General features: G+C 31.7%; 1 protein-coding gene across 1 annotated transcript; it reads right to left on the minus strand.

The window, feature by feature from the left end:
* Window positions 1–13,348: 13,348 nt before the first annotated feature.
* LOC129293956 (cysteine-rich repeat secretory protein 38-like) lies at window positions 13,349–14,473 on the minus strand. Its single transcript, XM_054932107.1, has one exon. It carries the CDS (start codon window positions 14,301–14,303, stop codon window positions 13,560–13,562), a length of 744 nt encoding a protein of 247 aa, XP_054788082.1. The 5' UTR covers window positions 14,304–14,473; the 3' UTR covers window positions 13,349–13,559.
* Between the last annotated feature and the right edge of the window lie 1,715 nt (window positions 14,474–16,188).

A 16,188-nucleotide genomic window follows, 5' to 3' on the forward strand; every position in this document is an offset into this window, starting at 1 on the left:
TTGCTGAGCAAATAATTTCTCTGGCAAGATAATATACCCACCAAATGTAAAACATTCGACCGCTCCAAAAGAATTCTGATGACAACATCCTTATTCATATAGGTATTTATAATTAAAGCCTGGTAATTTTTTGCATTATAAGAGAAATAACTATTATTCTTATTGGGTCAAACTATCTCAACACTTGATGATTATGCCTCAAAATCATTATTATGTGTTCGGGTTGTCTCCTGGGCCTGGCAGTTAATGTATATTTTGTTTAATCTGCCCTGGAGACAGTCAAAAAGTCAATGATATCAATATTATTATAATTTCACTTTAAATTTAATTGAAACAATAATATTGACAGAAAAGATTATTCGGATTTAAGGTATTATAAGTTATTTATCATCAGTTTATAACCTGGGTTAGTCGCATTTATCCAAAAGCTTCAAAAGTTTCATGATGGGATAAATACATGTAATAATGAAGCAAAAGTGTATATGGCTCGAATATTCTTTGGTTATCTCATAAGATATAGATAGAACCAAGCGAATATAATTCGATAGAGGTGAATGGATTGATTTTGTGGAAAGATAAATAAATAAATAAATAAAACACCTAATTTGGGTGATTGATTTTATGCCATTGGCTTTCGACGCCTGATGTGATTTTATCAATAAAATGTTAATACATTTTAAGGGCACAAAAATTTATGCTTATTTATCTGATCAATAGAAAATCGAGATTCATTACAGCCAGAGGTTACTCATTCATCAATCATTGTTGTTACCTGGCAATAACTGTACTCATCAACGTATTGATTGTTGTTCTGTGTTCGTTAATATACTTTCAAACTCTTTTTTTTTTTGACAATATTCAAATTCCTTCATATCACTTTAAAACATGACAGTTTATAGAAGAGAGAAGAGGTAGTAGCATAGCAAATATCATCCATGGGCATGGGCAAATAAACCTTATAAAAAAGATTTTTTTAAAAAATAATATTTTATATATATATATATATATATATAAGTATAAGCCCATAAAATCTGGCATGAAGGCCACATCAGCACAGCAGAGAATTACAGTTTTCCACGTACGTTTCCTGTTTGTAACGTGATTTTTGGGGTGGCGTTACTCTGATAATTTTGATGTGAAAATGGCAATTAAAAAGTTTTGCCACCCTTTATCTTCTGCCTAACTTAATCTGGATTACCCTCCGATAAATTTTTTAATTTTTTTCTACTAACCAAATGTTTTAATTGAAGCGGATTAAGGTTTAAGATACCTGATGTTTGAAACAAAAAAGCTTCATTAGAGAATGAAATTTGAACCATTTATGTGTTCAAAAGTATCTGTGGCTTTTTTACAGCCCCTTATGCGAATGCCTGAAGATCTGGATTCGATGAGTACTATTCTATTTTCTTTCATCTAATGAATGTTCGACGTGGAAAAAGATCGTCGATTCGATCAAATGATTGCCGAAGGTGTTGGTAAAAGATACAGAGAGATCATAAAACTGTCTTTTACTATATGCCTTATATAGCTTAATCCATCAATTCATATGGTTGCTGAGAAATAATTGAAAGACATCATCATAAAACGCCATTTTTACTCATCGTTTCATTTATTCTGGTCAAGCATGAATTTTCAAGCATTGATGGAATCCTACAATTGTAACACGAATATCTAGTGGATGAAAGCATTTGAGACATTCATAGAACTCATATCAATGTAAATTCCTAGCATTAAATTTTGTTTTACCATAAAATATGGATAGAGTTTAGCCCAAAGCAGCTGGCAGTAGGAAAAGATAGGGATGAGTTAATGGATTTTAAAATGAAAATCAAAATGTTCAAATTCATTCACAAATAAAAGATATGCAAAACATGTTTTGAAAAGGGTTATTTTTGTTTAAACTCCACATTATTTGAATTTGATTCATTAGCATTAGATATCAAATATTCTGTAGTGACCCAAAATTTTAAAAATAAAATAAATTTTTTCCTAATTAATATTTAATTTATTTATCATAATTTTAGGATAAGTGAGGAATAGTAGTTTAGCGAAATTGATACTGGCTATTTATATGGAGATTTAGAGTTTGAATCTTACTTAAATTAAATGTTAGTTTATTTTCTTTTATTGGGAGAAAGTGTTAAAATGCCTTTGCTTTTTTTTATAGAATATAATGTTAATAATATAAAAAAAAATTTGAGGGGTCTTCATTTATAATTTTCCCATCAACTTTCATATATTATTTTTGTTTCCCTCTTTGTCAGTGAGCTACAGACCAGAGGAGAGAGAGACTTCAACTTTTCATCTGGAAATTTTGGACCATCCCAACTCTTCACTCCACCGTCCAGCTCATCATCGGTGATGTGGGTCACCAGTGATATTCTCCTCCCCTTCTGTTCTTCGCTCCTTCTCCTCTGTTCGTTTCTCTGTCGTGGGTGTTATCGGAACTTTTCTTTCGTTTGAGAGCAAGAGAGATTCATTGCTCAGAAGCTTCAAGTCATTCGATCCAGCACCTCTATCCTTTTGCTATTCAACATGGTATTGATGAGAATAGGAGTTCCGTTTGCTGTTGCTGAGATGTCCGCCCAGAACCACAGCGTTGTGGTGCAAACCGTGAGTTCTTCCCTCCCCTGTTCTGTGTTGAATTTCATCTTTTTCTTTCCTTGATCTGTGCTTGCGGTGAATCTCCACTTTTGAGCATGGTTGTTGAAATTTTTCTCCTTCCCTGTACTATCGCTGTTCTCACTGGTTTAGTGTGGCTGCGGGCATTATTATTGGTTCATGATTTTCTACCTCCGTTGTTTCTGTTGGTTTCTTCTTTTTATACCATTTCTGTCGTGGTTGAATCTGGGCAGCAGCTTAAAATTTTTCCCTTCGTTGAATCCCCTATGTGCATGTGTTTTTATGGGTGATGTTGTAATTTATTCCTCCTTGCTGATTCTATGTGTGTGTGAGAGAATGATTGGTGCAAATTTATATTTATTTTCTGTTCAATGTGCTGTGCGAATTTATTTGGAGGCAGTCACAATGCGATTAAGCAAGCTAGAATTTTGTTCATGGAAGAAGAGAAAGTAGCATGGGCTTGAATTGTATTTAAATCATATTAATCTTACGGAGGGAATAAACTTTGGATGCTTGAATAAGTTATGTATTGATGCTGTACAAATGTTGAAGGAATTGTGGGATCGGATATGAAGGAAGAACTTAGTATTAAAATTTGAATATCAATGCCTATAAGGTATTAGATAAAAGTTTGTTAGGGGAAGTCTTGATTGTTCATGATTTTTTTTCTTAAATGTCAATAATTCTCATAAAGCATAATTGGCTCGGACACTAATTACTTGTGAGTTTAATTTGAGTGTTATAAGAGATTTTGTCAATTATAAAGCTAATGTGTTATTAGTTGAATTCTTGAGAGCTGCATGATTAGATAGAGAAGTGAGCATGTAAAGTATTGAATGGATTGAAAAATAATAATAATAAATAAATAAATAAATTGAGGTTTGGTTTTTTTGAGTCTAAATTGATTGTTAATGAGGAATTGAGTTATTGGGAAGCGGCATAAATTTTAGAATTGGTGATTGAAAGTATTTGAACAAGAGATGATATTTCAATCTATTGAGATAACCAAATGGGATGAAGGTATCATGGATTACATGACAATACAAGAGCTAGTTATTTTCTATACTATAGTTAGGAAAATCATCAAGGAATTTGCCTAAAAGCACATGTTAGGTTTGAAAAATAAAAATAAAAATAAGGATGTAGATTTTAAATGACTGGTGGCTTAAGGATAAGTCAAACTTTATTATGCATTAGGCAAGATATTAGGTTGTTGAATAATTGATGTAGTTTTATTTATTTGGGTTATTGTTAAAGAAATATATTGTTATTCTTGTCTAGATAATAGAGTAGTTAAAGGACAATTGAGAGGTTTATGAGGCACAAACTATTATTTTGGACGTTTATCAGGTAAGTGGATAGCGTCTCAACTGATATTTCAATAAAATTTTACTGAAACATTACATTTTTATACAAATCCTTTTTTCAGCAACAATGTGATTATTGAATATTTTATTGATTAAAGTATTTTATTTTGTAAAGATACCAGATTTGATAATTTTATTTTATCAATAAATACAAGTTTGAATTTTAATTATGGAATTTTTATTCTGAAAATTATTGAATTGATCTAGAGAATGATTCTTACGAGTTTGACTTTGAAATTTTTTATTATTCAATAAATGTAAGCATGAGCATTGGATATGAAATTTAATTTTGGCAAGTTTTAATGTTTAAAAGTATTCATGCGAGTTTGATTTTGAAAATGAGAACTGTATCTTGAAAGTGATAATTTTCTCGCATATTTGAAAGTGATTTTAAAAAGGGACTGTATACAAAACATTAGTTGCTAACGGCAGTTTCATTAGCCCTTGGCGCGCAATGGTACACCTAGCTAGCAGGGTGTTTATAGGAGGTGCTAGTCCCATGCGATGGCTAACGCACGTGGAACGGAGGGATGGTTATTCGTGAGCATTGTACTCACGTTTGTTTCATGGCTTCAAGCCGCGTTTGTTTAGCATTACCCTCATGGATTATGTGTCCACATTTGTTTCATGGTTTCGACCGCGTTTGGTTATTTACCCTTGTGGACTGAGTGTTCACGTTTGTTTTCATGACATAAGCTGCATTTGGTTATTTACTCTCGTGGACTGTGTGTCTACGTTTGTTACATGTTCTGATAAGTCCCTACAAATATGAGTTTGATTACTTGGTAATTTTGTATCTTGTGGGATTTAATTAGTAATTTATTTAATATTATTTATTTAGTTTATTTGCTTCTTTGAAAGCAAGTGATAATAACATTTGATTTGAAAATTAAATGGTTTAAGATTTTATTTAAAGTTATATAAAATTTCTCTTATTTCAGAATTTATTAAAATATTTTTATAAAAATCGTTATCTGTTTAACTTACATAATTGCTTCAAATTTTCCTTATTTTATGTTCAATTATTTATCATTGAGATGTTATTCACTGAAAAGTTATTTTAGCCTTAAACAGTGTAGCTGACATTGTACGTCCTACTTTCAATGAGAGAATTTTTGCTAAGCTTGGTGGGGATTTATTTTGTAAATATTTCCTATTTATGTAAATATGAATTTATAAATTATGTTATGAAAATATAATTAGGTGCTCCATATAGACTATAGTTAGGGTCCTAATTTTCTTTGTTGTATTGTCTATCTATTGCTGAGGAATGGAAATCCATATTGCTGGGGATAAATTGTAAAATTTTTGTTGTAAAGATTTTAAGAGATTCTACTTCTATATGAGGTGCTGTCAAAACTTTTACAAAAAAAAAAGTTGATATTTTGATTGTGTGAAAAGTAAATTTACATGTGTACAATTAAGCAGATAGTAATTCAAATATATTGTTTTAGAACTCTCCTTAATTGAGGTTTTAAGGGACAGGCGTTTAAGTATACATCCCTTGCTGGTTACTCCTATATTTTGGGACGTGACATATTCTTTCTGTCTCAAATTATAAAATACTTTTAGAAAAGATTTATTATCTCAAAATACAAGACATTTAGATAAAAATAAGATTTCATTAATAATAGTTTTTTAATATTACCCTTCTCAGATAAAAATATTCTTTCATCAATTGAATATTAAATGAAGGGCACTTTTAAAAGTTTATATTTTTATCTTGAAAAAGTAAGATGGTAAAATAAATTTAATGAGTTTTATTAGTATGTAAAATTTTATCTTAAAATATCTTATAATTTAGAACAGGAGTATTATTTTGATCCTTGATGTAATACAAAGTTAACTAATTTCATGTTTATTAAGGAATGACAATTATATCTTAAAAATTATTAAAAAATGTAAATTTCCAATTTTACCCCTTTTTTTAACTAACAACCATAATAAATTGTATTTTAAAATTCAAAAAAAAATAAATAAGGAGTAAAATTTAAAAAAGCATTAGTTACTCTAGTTTTTTATATTAAGAATAAAAAAGCTCTCAAACTTTGTCTTATATTAAAGACATGAGGGAGTATTGTTTAATAAAATTTCATTAAAGAACTATACAATTGGGCAAAAAGGCCACATCAGCACATGTAGCATGGGAATGTACTGTCACTTGCCGGAGGAGGGCCCAACTAGTACAAGTTAACCTTTTTTTTTTTTTTGGATTTTGGTTAATTACTTTTCTGAGCCATCTGATCACAATCAGCGAAGAAAATCAGGTAAGGAAAGAGGCCGGTATTGATTTATGCATGGAAGCCACGTTACCTGAGTACATGGCATGTAAACCCCTAAAACCTGGCATGAAGGCCACATTAAATAAAGGAGAGAACATATACGTGCACATTGAATCCACCATTCATCTGTCACTCAAAGAAACAACCTTGTGAATCGTACGGCTTTCTTCATCTCTAGCATTCTTTATAAACCACATCCAACCCTCTGCCTAGTTGCGCCGCTCAAATAGCTCTTTCTCTTCTTTGGTTTTCTGTAAGCTTTCAAGTTTCGTGTTTTGCAGGTCAATTTCAGGCATGGCAGACCAGGTTCCAGAACCTAAGGTCGTGATCGAATTCGAAAGTACAGAGAAGGATCAAGAACCAAAGGTCGAAATGGAAAGGACGGAGTACGAGAAGAAGATAAGAGAACTGGAGCAGTTTGTGGCTAAGAGAGAGGAATTGATGAAGAAGCCGTGGTGGGGTGTGCCGATTCACACACTTTCTGAGGCTCAGCTGGAGGAGATGAAAACAGCACTGGAGCATCTGAATAAAACTCCGTGATCTGACCTAATTGCTGCTGTCATGCCCTTTCATTTCTCTAGCGATTGATTCATCTGGTGGCGACTAATGAGCGGGTGGATGGGTCGTTCTTGTCTTCATGGCATTTGCTTTGTGTTTTGTCATTGAAAATAATAATAATAATAATAATAATAATAATAATAATAAAGGGCATTCTATTTACTTCTTGCGTGTGTGCATATATCTCTTCAGAATCCGGACGCCTAGTTCAGTTAACGAAAGTGCTTATAATTAACAAGAAAGTCAGTGGTATCAATATAATTATCAATTAAATTCACAATTAATTGAAACAGTGCAGATCTATCGAAACTACCTACGGGCTAGCTTCAGAGTTTGTCAGTTTACACTGCATAAAAGAAAAGCCTTAGGCCTGTTTGGTTCAATCCCACTGTAACCTTGTAATAGTAATTAATGGTAATCCACATCCATTGCCATTGAAGTGCTTGTTTGGTTGGCATTAGCACATGTAATGGTAATTATGATTATCAAAAAGGTGGCCCTCTATGAATACTCATTACCATCCATTACCATTGCCTTATTCCGAAAATACCGTCTTCACCCTCTCTGAACTGTTCTCTTCCTTCCCCTTCTTCATCAATGGCAACTCTTCACCGAAACTTTTCACTACCACCGTCGGCAACTTCACCACCACCGCTAGCAACACCTCTTCCTCTCCTTCCCCGCTATCAATATTGCATTGCATTACATTACACTCATCATTACGAAGAGGGTGTGTAATTCAACCAAACAGGCTATTAGTGTAACACTTATTTTACCATATTATAAGGATAAATGTATTTGATGGTTATTTAATCTTCATATATGAAGAATAAATTTGATGATTAAATACAAATGTTAAATAAAATGTCTGTAAATTTGGTGAATGTAGTTTTTCTGCACCAACTTATTTGACAATTATTTCAAATAAGTTACATCATATTTGACAGTTTATCGATTTCACAATATTCGAATTCCTTCAAATCAATTTAAACAAGAAAGACTATACAAGAGAAGAGGTAGTAACCAATGACAACAGACACTACATATATAGAGAAACACGTTTACTTTCAAACATTAATCGTCTGGCATTCAGAAGAAAGATCTGACGGTATATTGATGTGAAATTGGCAAATAGCTTCAATATTCGGAGAATGAAATTTGAACGATTTATCGGTTCAAAACCTAGGGATTTTTTACACTCCTTCATATATTGGATTTGCTGCTAATACGTCAATTAAGAAGGAAACAATTCTTAGCATATTCAAAAGGAAAAATATGTATAAAATATAGAAAGACAATTGGGAGCTTATGAAAATTATGAGATGATATAAAATTTAGAGTTAAAGTACAATTGTGTCCTAAAATTATTTTGTAAAGTGATATTGGTTATCTTAAACTATTTGTTAGAACAATATTATTACTTTTCAAGTGCTGAAATTATTGCAATATTACCCTCGAACTAACATATAACAATGTTGAATGTTAATTTTGAAATGATAAGGATTAAAGGATAAATTTGTTTTGAAAGTTTTTTCATAGGTACAATGGCATTCTTAACTTTCGATTAGTGCTATGTTGCCTTGGAAATTTTACAAATAAAGCACAATCGAATTTGTCAAGCCATAAAGTCAAACAATATTGTCTAACAATTATTTGCGAATACATACTTGAAAAATAACTACAACTCTTTTATAAAATTTAATATAATGGACATATTTCCAAACATATTAATAATTAATAAAGTTAAAATCATAATGATAAATCATTTTTCAACCCATAAATCAAACATTAACAATATATTAAAAAATAAAAAAAAAAACTCAATCATAGAACATTTCTTTCTTTTCCTTGAAAGCTTAGTACAATGGAAAAAATTCAATTTGAAATGATTTAAATTTAAATATGAAATAATTAGCATCAAAATTTGAAGATATAGCAATATGCATATAAATATAATTTAACAATATTTAGTAAAAAAAAATTTGATTTATAAACTAATTGAAATGCTATTTACTTACCTGAAAAGGCAACATTGACTATTATTGTTAAGTGTTAAAGGGCAATTTTGCCTCGAAAGCTTGTCTAAAGGAATAATTGGTGTCATAAACTTTTGATTGGCATGATGCTTTTAGGATATCAACTTTCAAATTAAAAGAATGATCTAACAACTTATTATAAGCTATAATTAGAAGAGAATTTAAGATTGAATTACATTGAAACCTCTAGCTAAATCATAATATAGGCTAGTTCATAATATAGGCTAGTTGTTATTGCTCATGGATAGATTTGAACAAGTATGTATTTAAGCATGTGCAAGTTGAGACCTACTTATGGGCAAAATAAGGGCAAGTCTAAATTTTAAGAAAAACTCTATAGAATTCTAAGGGTAAAGTTGATTTTGCATTGAAGCAACATTGAATAAAAGTTCTTGGCAAAATCCACGAATATGCATGAACCATTTTTAACATTGATAATTTGATATAATGGGCTATTAGATTTTTCTTCTGATTTAAATATTGATGACTCAAAAACATTTTGCTAATATAAAATTTAAGATACTAATCACTCATTCAGAAAAACCTTTGAAACAAATTGCTCTTTCACTCCAGTCAAAATTGTCAACTAATAGTTAACATTGGTCAAACTTAATTATAGAGCAAAATATTGCAACATTTTTAAAATTTCTGGACAAATTTGTCCTTTAATCCAAAAGAAAAAAAACTAGTTTTATAAAAATGTGGGTTGAAAGGTATTTTTCTGAATTAAAGTACCTGTGGAAGTTACCATTGATTTGATGTAGCACTAGTCATTACAACCCCAACAACAATGCCCATCCACAGCATTATTTTTTTTAAAAAAAATTATATATAGGTCATGTGGAGCAAATTTATTTATAAATAAGTTTTCAAAATTCAAAAATCACAATCAAGACCCTTAGAACCTGAGTATAATTTAAAATTAAGCTGTAAAGATAATAATACCACTATTAAATATATATAACATCAATCAAATAGTTAATTTATAACTACAATTTTAATTTTTTACAGTTGTAACTTTACATATTTAATAGTTAAACAATCATGTGTTACTAACAAAGTTGAAGTTATTGTCATAAATTATTGATGAAGGAGTTATAAATTATTTAACTAATACAATGTGTATATATGTTAAATAAGGACATTATTATCCTTTTATTTCAATTTCAAATTATATTCAAGTTCTAAGGGATCTACTTGTGACTTTTAAATTTTACAAAACTTATTTATAAATAAGTCTGCCTCCATGAGACCGGTATGTGATTATCTCTGTTTTTTTTTTTTTTGCATACAGCGCATGCATCTCATTATAACCTGACATTAATGTCCATTCACTACATTCCACATTTAAATTCACTACAGAGATATTCCTAGATATAAATTCATTATTATATACTACTCCATACAACTCAATTTTTTTTTTAATGGAAGAGAGAAATATTTAAAATAGTCATATATATTAAGACTTTCCATACAGCTCCTCAAATTCCACTCTTCATGAAACACACAAGCCACTCAACTTATCTTACATTTAGTATAATTTACTAGTCCATCGATATATGAAACACATATTCCTAGATGAGTGACTTGTTTTTCTAAACACACAAAGCCAACTATATACATAAATACATACATACAAATTCATTCACAAAACTTAAACTCAGTCATTATAGAACAATTGATGAAGTGACTTAGATTGAAAGAGCAACTCAGATTTTTTGTATTGTATGTGATTTGTATTTTGTGGATGTTGAAGTGTGGTTTCTAAGTTTCTGCAGCAATGGAATATATATTCTACATTTGTCGGTGTTGGAACTGTTGAGAAAAACCGTAAGGATGAGTTGCAGGTGTGTCAAATTGTCTATTGGTTAAGAGTAATAAGCAGCGTGAAAAGTACATATGGAGGGAATGAGTTGGAGGATGATTGAAGAATGATAATGAAGAGAGTATCCAATTTCACATGAGAGAGAGAGAGAGGGAGAGGGAGAGGGAGAGATGCAGGATCTAGTTTGAGCCCACATTTTCAGCGGAATTAATGATTCAATTACTTAGTATAAGAAACCCACACTTCATATGATCAATATTCACTCACATGCTTAACTTTACACCTGCTGCCACATCGTTCGTGGGAAATTTATTCATTTTATCACTTAAAGCCTTCATTCAATCTTTGTTATATCATACCTTTAGATATCGCATTAATCGAATAGAGCGTTTGGAGATTTGAACGATTTAGAATATTAGTACTCAGCACCAAGATACTCACCACCAGCTCGGCAGTGAACATTAAATTAAAGCTGACTTTAAATTATCCCTAAATCCCAAATTTGGCTTTTTGAGCAACATCCTATATTTAATTATTTTTAAAAAAAAAGTTAAATCCCAAAAGTTTGTCTAAAGAAGTAATTGGTGTCATAAACATTTAATTGTCACAATGTTTTTGAGGTATCAACTTTTAAATCAAAATAAGGATCCAACAAATTGTTATAATCCAAAATTAGAAGAAAATTTTGGGTTAAAATACATTGAATGCCTCTAAATCAAAATGCAGGCTAGTCTTTGTTGGTCATGGGCAAGTTTGGACAAGTCTGTAATTTGGTAATACCTTGTTGAAATGAATGAATTACTTGAGCTAAACTTTCATTAATAATGTTACATTGTGTGTATGGTAATCCAAATTAAGACTCAAAGAGCTATATGTAAGTAACAACTGAAAATGAAGAAAAGGCAAGATTAATGCTACAGCATACTGGAATTATACTATAGCACAATTCAATGACAGTGGCAATAATAATGAGATTTATGCCGTAGCACAACTTGATTATGCCGCAACATAATTGTCAGTTACTAAAATGCACAGCTTTGTGAAAAACTGATATTTTTAGGGTTCTGAACATTTTTGCTTGACATGCTTCGTCTTTGCTTGTCTCCAATAGCTCCAAATTGACCAGGGAAAAAAGGAAAAACACCATGGATGAGGTGGAGAACTTGGGTTTCATGGGAGATTAGTGATTTTCATCCAAAATCACTCCAATTAAGCTTTTCTTCTCCTTCTCTTCTTTATTTTGATGTATTCTCTGTTTAGCTTTGCAATTTTTAGATTTATGTGTGGCTGAATCTTTCAGACCTAGAAGAATTATGAACCTATTGATGGATTAGACTTGTTTTTACCTATTAGTTATGCTTAATGTTGATTTTAGTTACTCAATCTTGTACTTTTAATGTCTATTTGATGCTTGGCTAACATTAAATATGATTTTAGGTGTTGGAATTTTTTCTTGACAAAGGAAAATCTCTTCTAGACCATTGGATTGAGTAATATGGGGTTAGATTTTATCAAATTTGTAATTAGGATAGACATATATCTAATTGTTCCATATAATCATTGTAGAGTGTTCTTGAATTGAGTTGCCTCTTGAATAATTGTGTTAAAAATAACATAGAGGGTTGTTAGTAGATTGAAAGACCTTAATAACTATTAAAACTCTTGATTAACAAAATTGGCTTTGAAATTAATTGATTAAGTTAAAATGGAGTCTAAGACATTAATAGGAGATTAGTGACTCTAGGTTAATTTTTACTTGCGTGGTTGTTGGATTTAAGTATTTTGCTAAGTTTTTATTAAATTCAATTTCAATTTTAGTTAATTAATCGATTCCAATTGATTTTGCTTAACGTAAACAAAAGTGAAAATTTATTGCCTAATTGCTATTGTGATTGATTCCTCATGAGATCGACCTTGACACACTAGCATATTGCATTCGATCCATACACTTACGGCTATAAATTTTTTGCGTTATCAGTATTTAACCCTATATAAGCCAAGACCAGCTCACAGGCAAAATAAGTATGTGAGCTACTCAAGATAGAGTTGATTTTATATCAAATCAACCTCGAGTAAGATCTCTTATAAAAAAAAATCCCTAAATATGAATTTTAACATTACTAATTTGATATAATGGGTTATTGGATTTTTCTTCTGATTTGAATATTGATAACCCAAACACATTGCACTAATAAAAAGTTTATGATACCAATTGCTTTTTTAGAAAAACTTTCAGGGCAAAATTGCTCTTTAACCTAGTTAGAATTTTCAACCAACAGTCAAACATTACTATAAAATGATATTACACCATTTTAAAACTTCCAAAATAATATCGTACCATTCAAGGGTTAAGAATACCAATTGCATCTTTTAGGACAAATTTGCCCTTTAATCAAAAGAGAAACTTAGTTTTATAAACATGTGGGTTAAAAAGGTATTTTTGCCAATTAAAGTGCTCGTGGAAGTTACCGTTGATTTAATTTGACGCAGCACTACAACAATGTCCATCCACAACGTTATTTTATTTATTTTTTATTTTTTATTTTTTTTGCATCCCGCAAATCTTACATCCCATATTTAAATTCACTACAGAGAGATATTCCTATATACCAATCATGCTGGAATAGAGAGATTACCTTTTTGAATGAAAGAGAGAAATATTTAAAACAGTCATGTATATTAAGACTTTCCATACAACTCCTCAAACTTCACTCTTCATGAAACACACAAACCACTCAATCTATCTTTACATTTATTATAATTTACTATAGTCCATCGATATATGAAACACATATTCCGAGGTGAGTTACTTATTTTTCTAAACACACAAAGCCAACTACGTATATTAATTCACCCATAAAACTGAAACTCAGTCACTGTAGAACTGGCCCTTCTCAAATCGAAGATTGCAGCTCAGTTTGATAACCCTACCACCAATCTTGTTCTTACAACAGAGTGGAATATCTGAGATAGCCTTCTCCAAGCAGGCGTCACAGTTTTGCCTAGACATATCTGGCTTGCACTGAACAAGACCATATACAGTTTCAAACTGACCGGCCGGTTTGCTTCCGACAGCCACCTTCCGACGAGAGTCCCCAGAAGCAGCTTCGCTTTTTAGTCTTTGCAATAGATCATGAAGCGCACTTGTGTATTCTTCTACGTCTATTGCATCTTGTGGGTTGTTGAAGCTGTAGGAGAATTCAGGGTCCAGGTATCCCAACAATGGACGGCTTGAGTATTGAAAAGTGCACAAGTCAAAGTATCCAAATGCGTCTTTCTGATTTGGACATAGCCTTGGGAGAAGGATTTTGGCAACGGTGAGGCAATTCCTGCAAGAACTCGGACTCAAATCTCCTCGGCACAGCCCTTGTGCGTGAACTATATTGGGGCGTTCACCGAAGGTGGAACTGTAGAAGCCATAGTCAATTTTTGTGTCAGAAGAAAAATTAGAAAGAAGAGTATTGAGGTTGGTTTGATAGGGACTTCCGTTTGGGTAGGTTCCTCTTCCAATGAAACACTTGTAATAACCGAAGTCAGGCTGCGCGGAGAGAACGATAAGATGAAGAAGGAACAAGACCAGAGCCAAGGAAATGATGGGCATAATTGTCATCATTGGAATATAATGAGATGTGATGAGCGATAGCAGTACCTATAGCTGTTAGTACAGTAACATATACTCAACTTGCATATGTAGTACACTGATAAGAATGAAACCAACTGCACAAAAACATGGGGGAAGAGAATAAATGAAGGACAAGAAGTGATGAAAAGATAAGCGCGCATAATTGTAGTATAGGTTCTAGGACTACAAGTCGGGCACATTCTTATGGTCAGCTCAATACTCATTTAATCTTGGATTATTTTCAAATGATGATACTGAATTGATGTATAACTACAGTACGTCTCATTGCAAGCCAACGTAACAATGTCCATTCGTTTCCATATTAAAATAAAAATGGCCACTACGTCTATTCCCATTATAGATTGGGACGTTAATATTCCGTCATTGTGATGCATAACGCATAAAGCCCTTTTCTCCCCCTTCATTTTTTATTAATTTTTTTTTTCGGAGGAAGTGTTTGAACCAAAAAATGGGTAAGGCACAAAAGCTAGAGCCAATAAGAGAATAGGTCTGGAATGTACAATTGTACATTAAAATGAAGCGCGGGTCCAACAAAGACACGAACAGCATGGCCGATCAACCACTAAGCGCATAAACAGTCCCAGTAAGAGGCCTTGGTGGTGCCGAGTTTATCTATACACTCTTCCAATTCAATTTATAAGATATTTTTTAAAAGTAATTTTTGATTTAAAATGTAAAATATTTTATAATAATTAAATTACTTTTCTCTCTATATAATGAGGTGCAACGTATCATGACTAGAGGCGTAGATGTCATTGGAGGCCAGAGAATCATCATTACTTGCCTCAATCACTTACATATCCAAGATACTCATCATTACAATTCATATTTTGGGAGAGCACCTACACGCCCCTGCATCTATCATTCCATTCAAAAAACTTTTTTTCTCGCACTTTGTATTACATGTAAGCAGGCTGCATCATGCTTACATGTATTTTAATGATTGTTTTATATTTTACTTTTTCCGTTGTGACTAAACCCTATCTTAGCATATGGAAAACTACAGTAAGGAACCCTAGAAGCCCCTATGGTTTGATAGAAGTCACGAATACGTTGAGACCGTTTTCAATCTCTGGCATATCTCGCACACTCATATGATTCCAATAATTGTTTTTGACACACTCAACACTTGGTGGGCTATACAAAACTATTTTTGGGCTAACAGTGATATTATGAAATTTCAAGAGTTAGAAGCTATTAAAATAACAAAAAGGTTAATTGAACGAGCAAAAGATAAATTCTTATTCACAGACAAATATAAATTGTGCGCACGCGTGACTTGATAAGACAACCAATATCATGGAAGTGGTCCACAAAGAAGGAAAGAATTGCGCAGCATGGCTTTGTAAAACATATGTAGAATAATATCCTGATCTTATTTTATTGCACAATTCAAGTTAACGAAAACATCGGATTAGGTCTAGGAATACAAATATTGCACGTGGTCAGCTATGCTGCTCATTAATTACGTTAAAACCGTTGCGTCTTTTTCCACCACTATGTATCTTTTTTTCGGCCAATTGCAAATTCCACAAGCCAAATGCTCTTTTCTTTATAGAAACTTGTAAGAAATTTTAACGCTTAACTAATTTTATTCAAATTCTTTAGTTAATATCTAGAAAGTAGTAAAAAGGATTAAAAGAAGTATCATTCATGATTAGTTTGACAAAATGTTTGGAACCACATGGCGGATTTGTCCAATAAATCAATAAGATGCATAAGCATCAGATTGATTACTCTTCAAGAAAATATAGTGGGTTGTCATGAGCAAAAATATAAAGGAGGAGCTCATTTCAAAAGATTAATATTAAGATGAAAGAACTCTTCAAATTTTTAAAGAAAAAGCAAATTTAAA

Source organism: Prosopis cineraria, unplaced genomic scaffold (genome assembly GCF_029017545.1).
Source record: "Prosopis cineraria cultivar Desert tree isolate PC_DT_omini unplaced genomic scaffold, ASM2901754v1 PC14, whole genome shotgun sequence".
NCBI classification, from domain to species: domain Eukaryota; kingdom Viridiplantae; phylum Streptophyta; class Magnoliopsida; order Fabales; family Fabaceae; genus Prosopis; species Prosopis cineraria.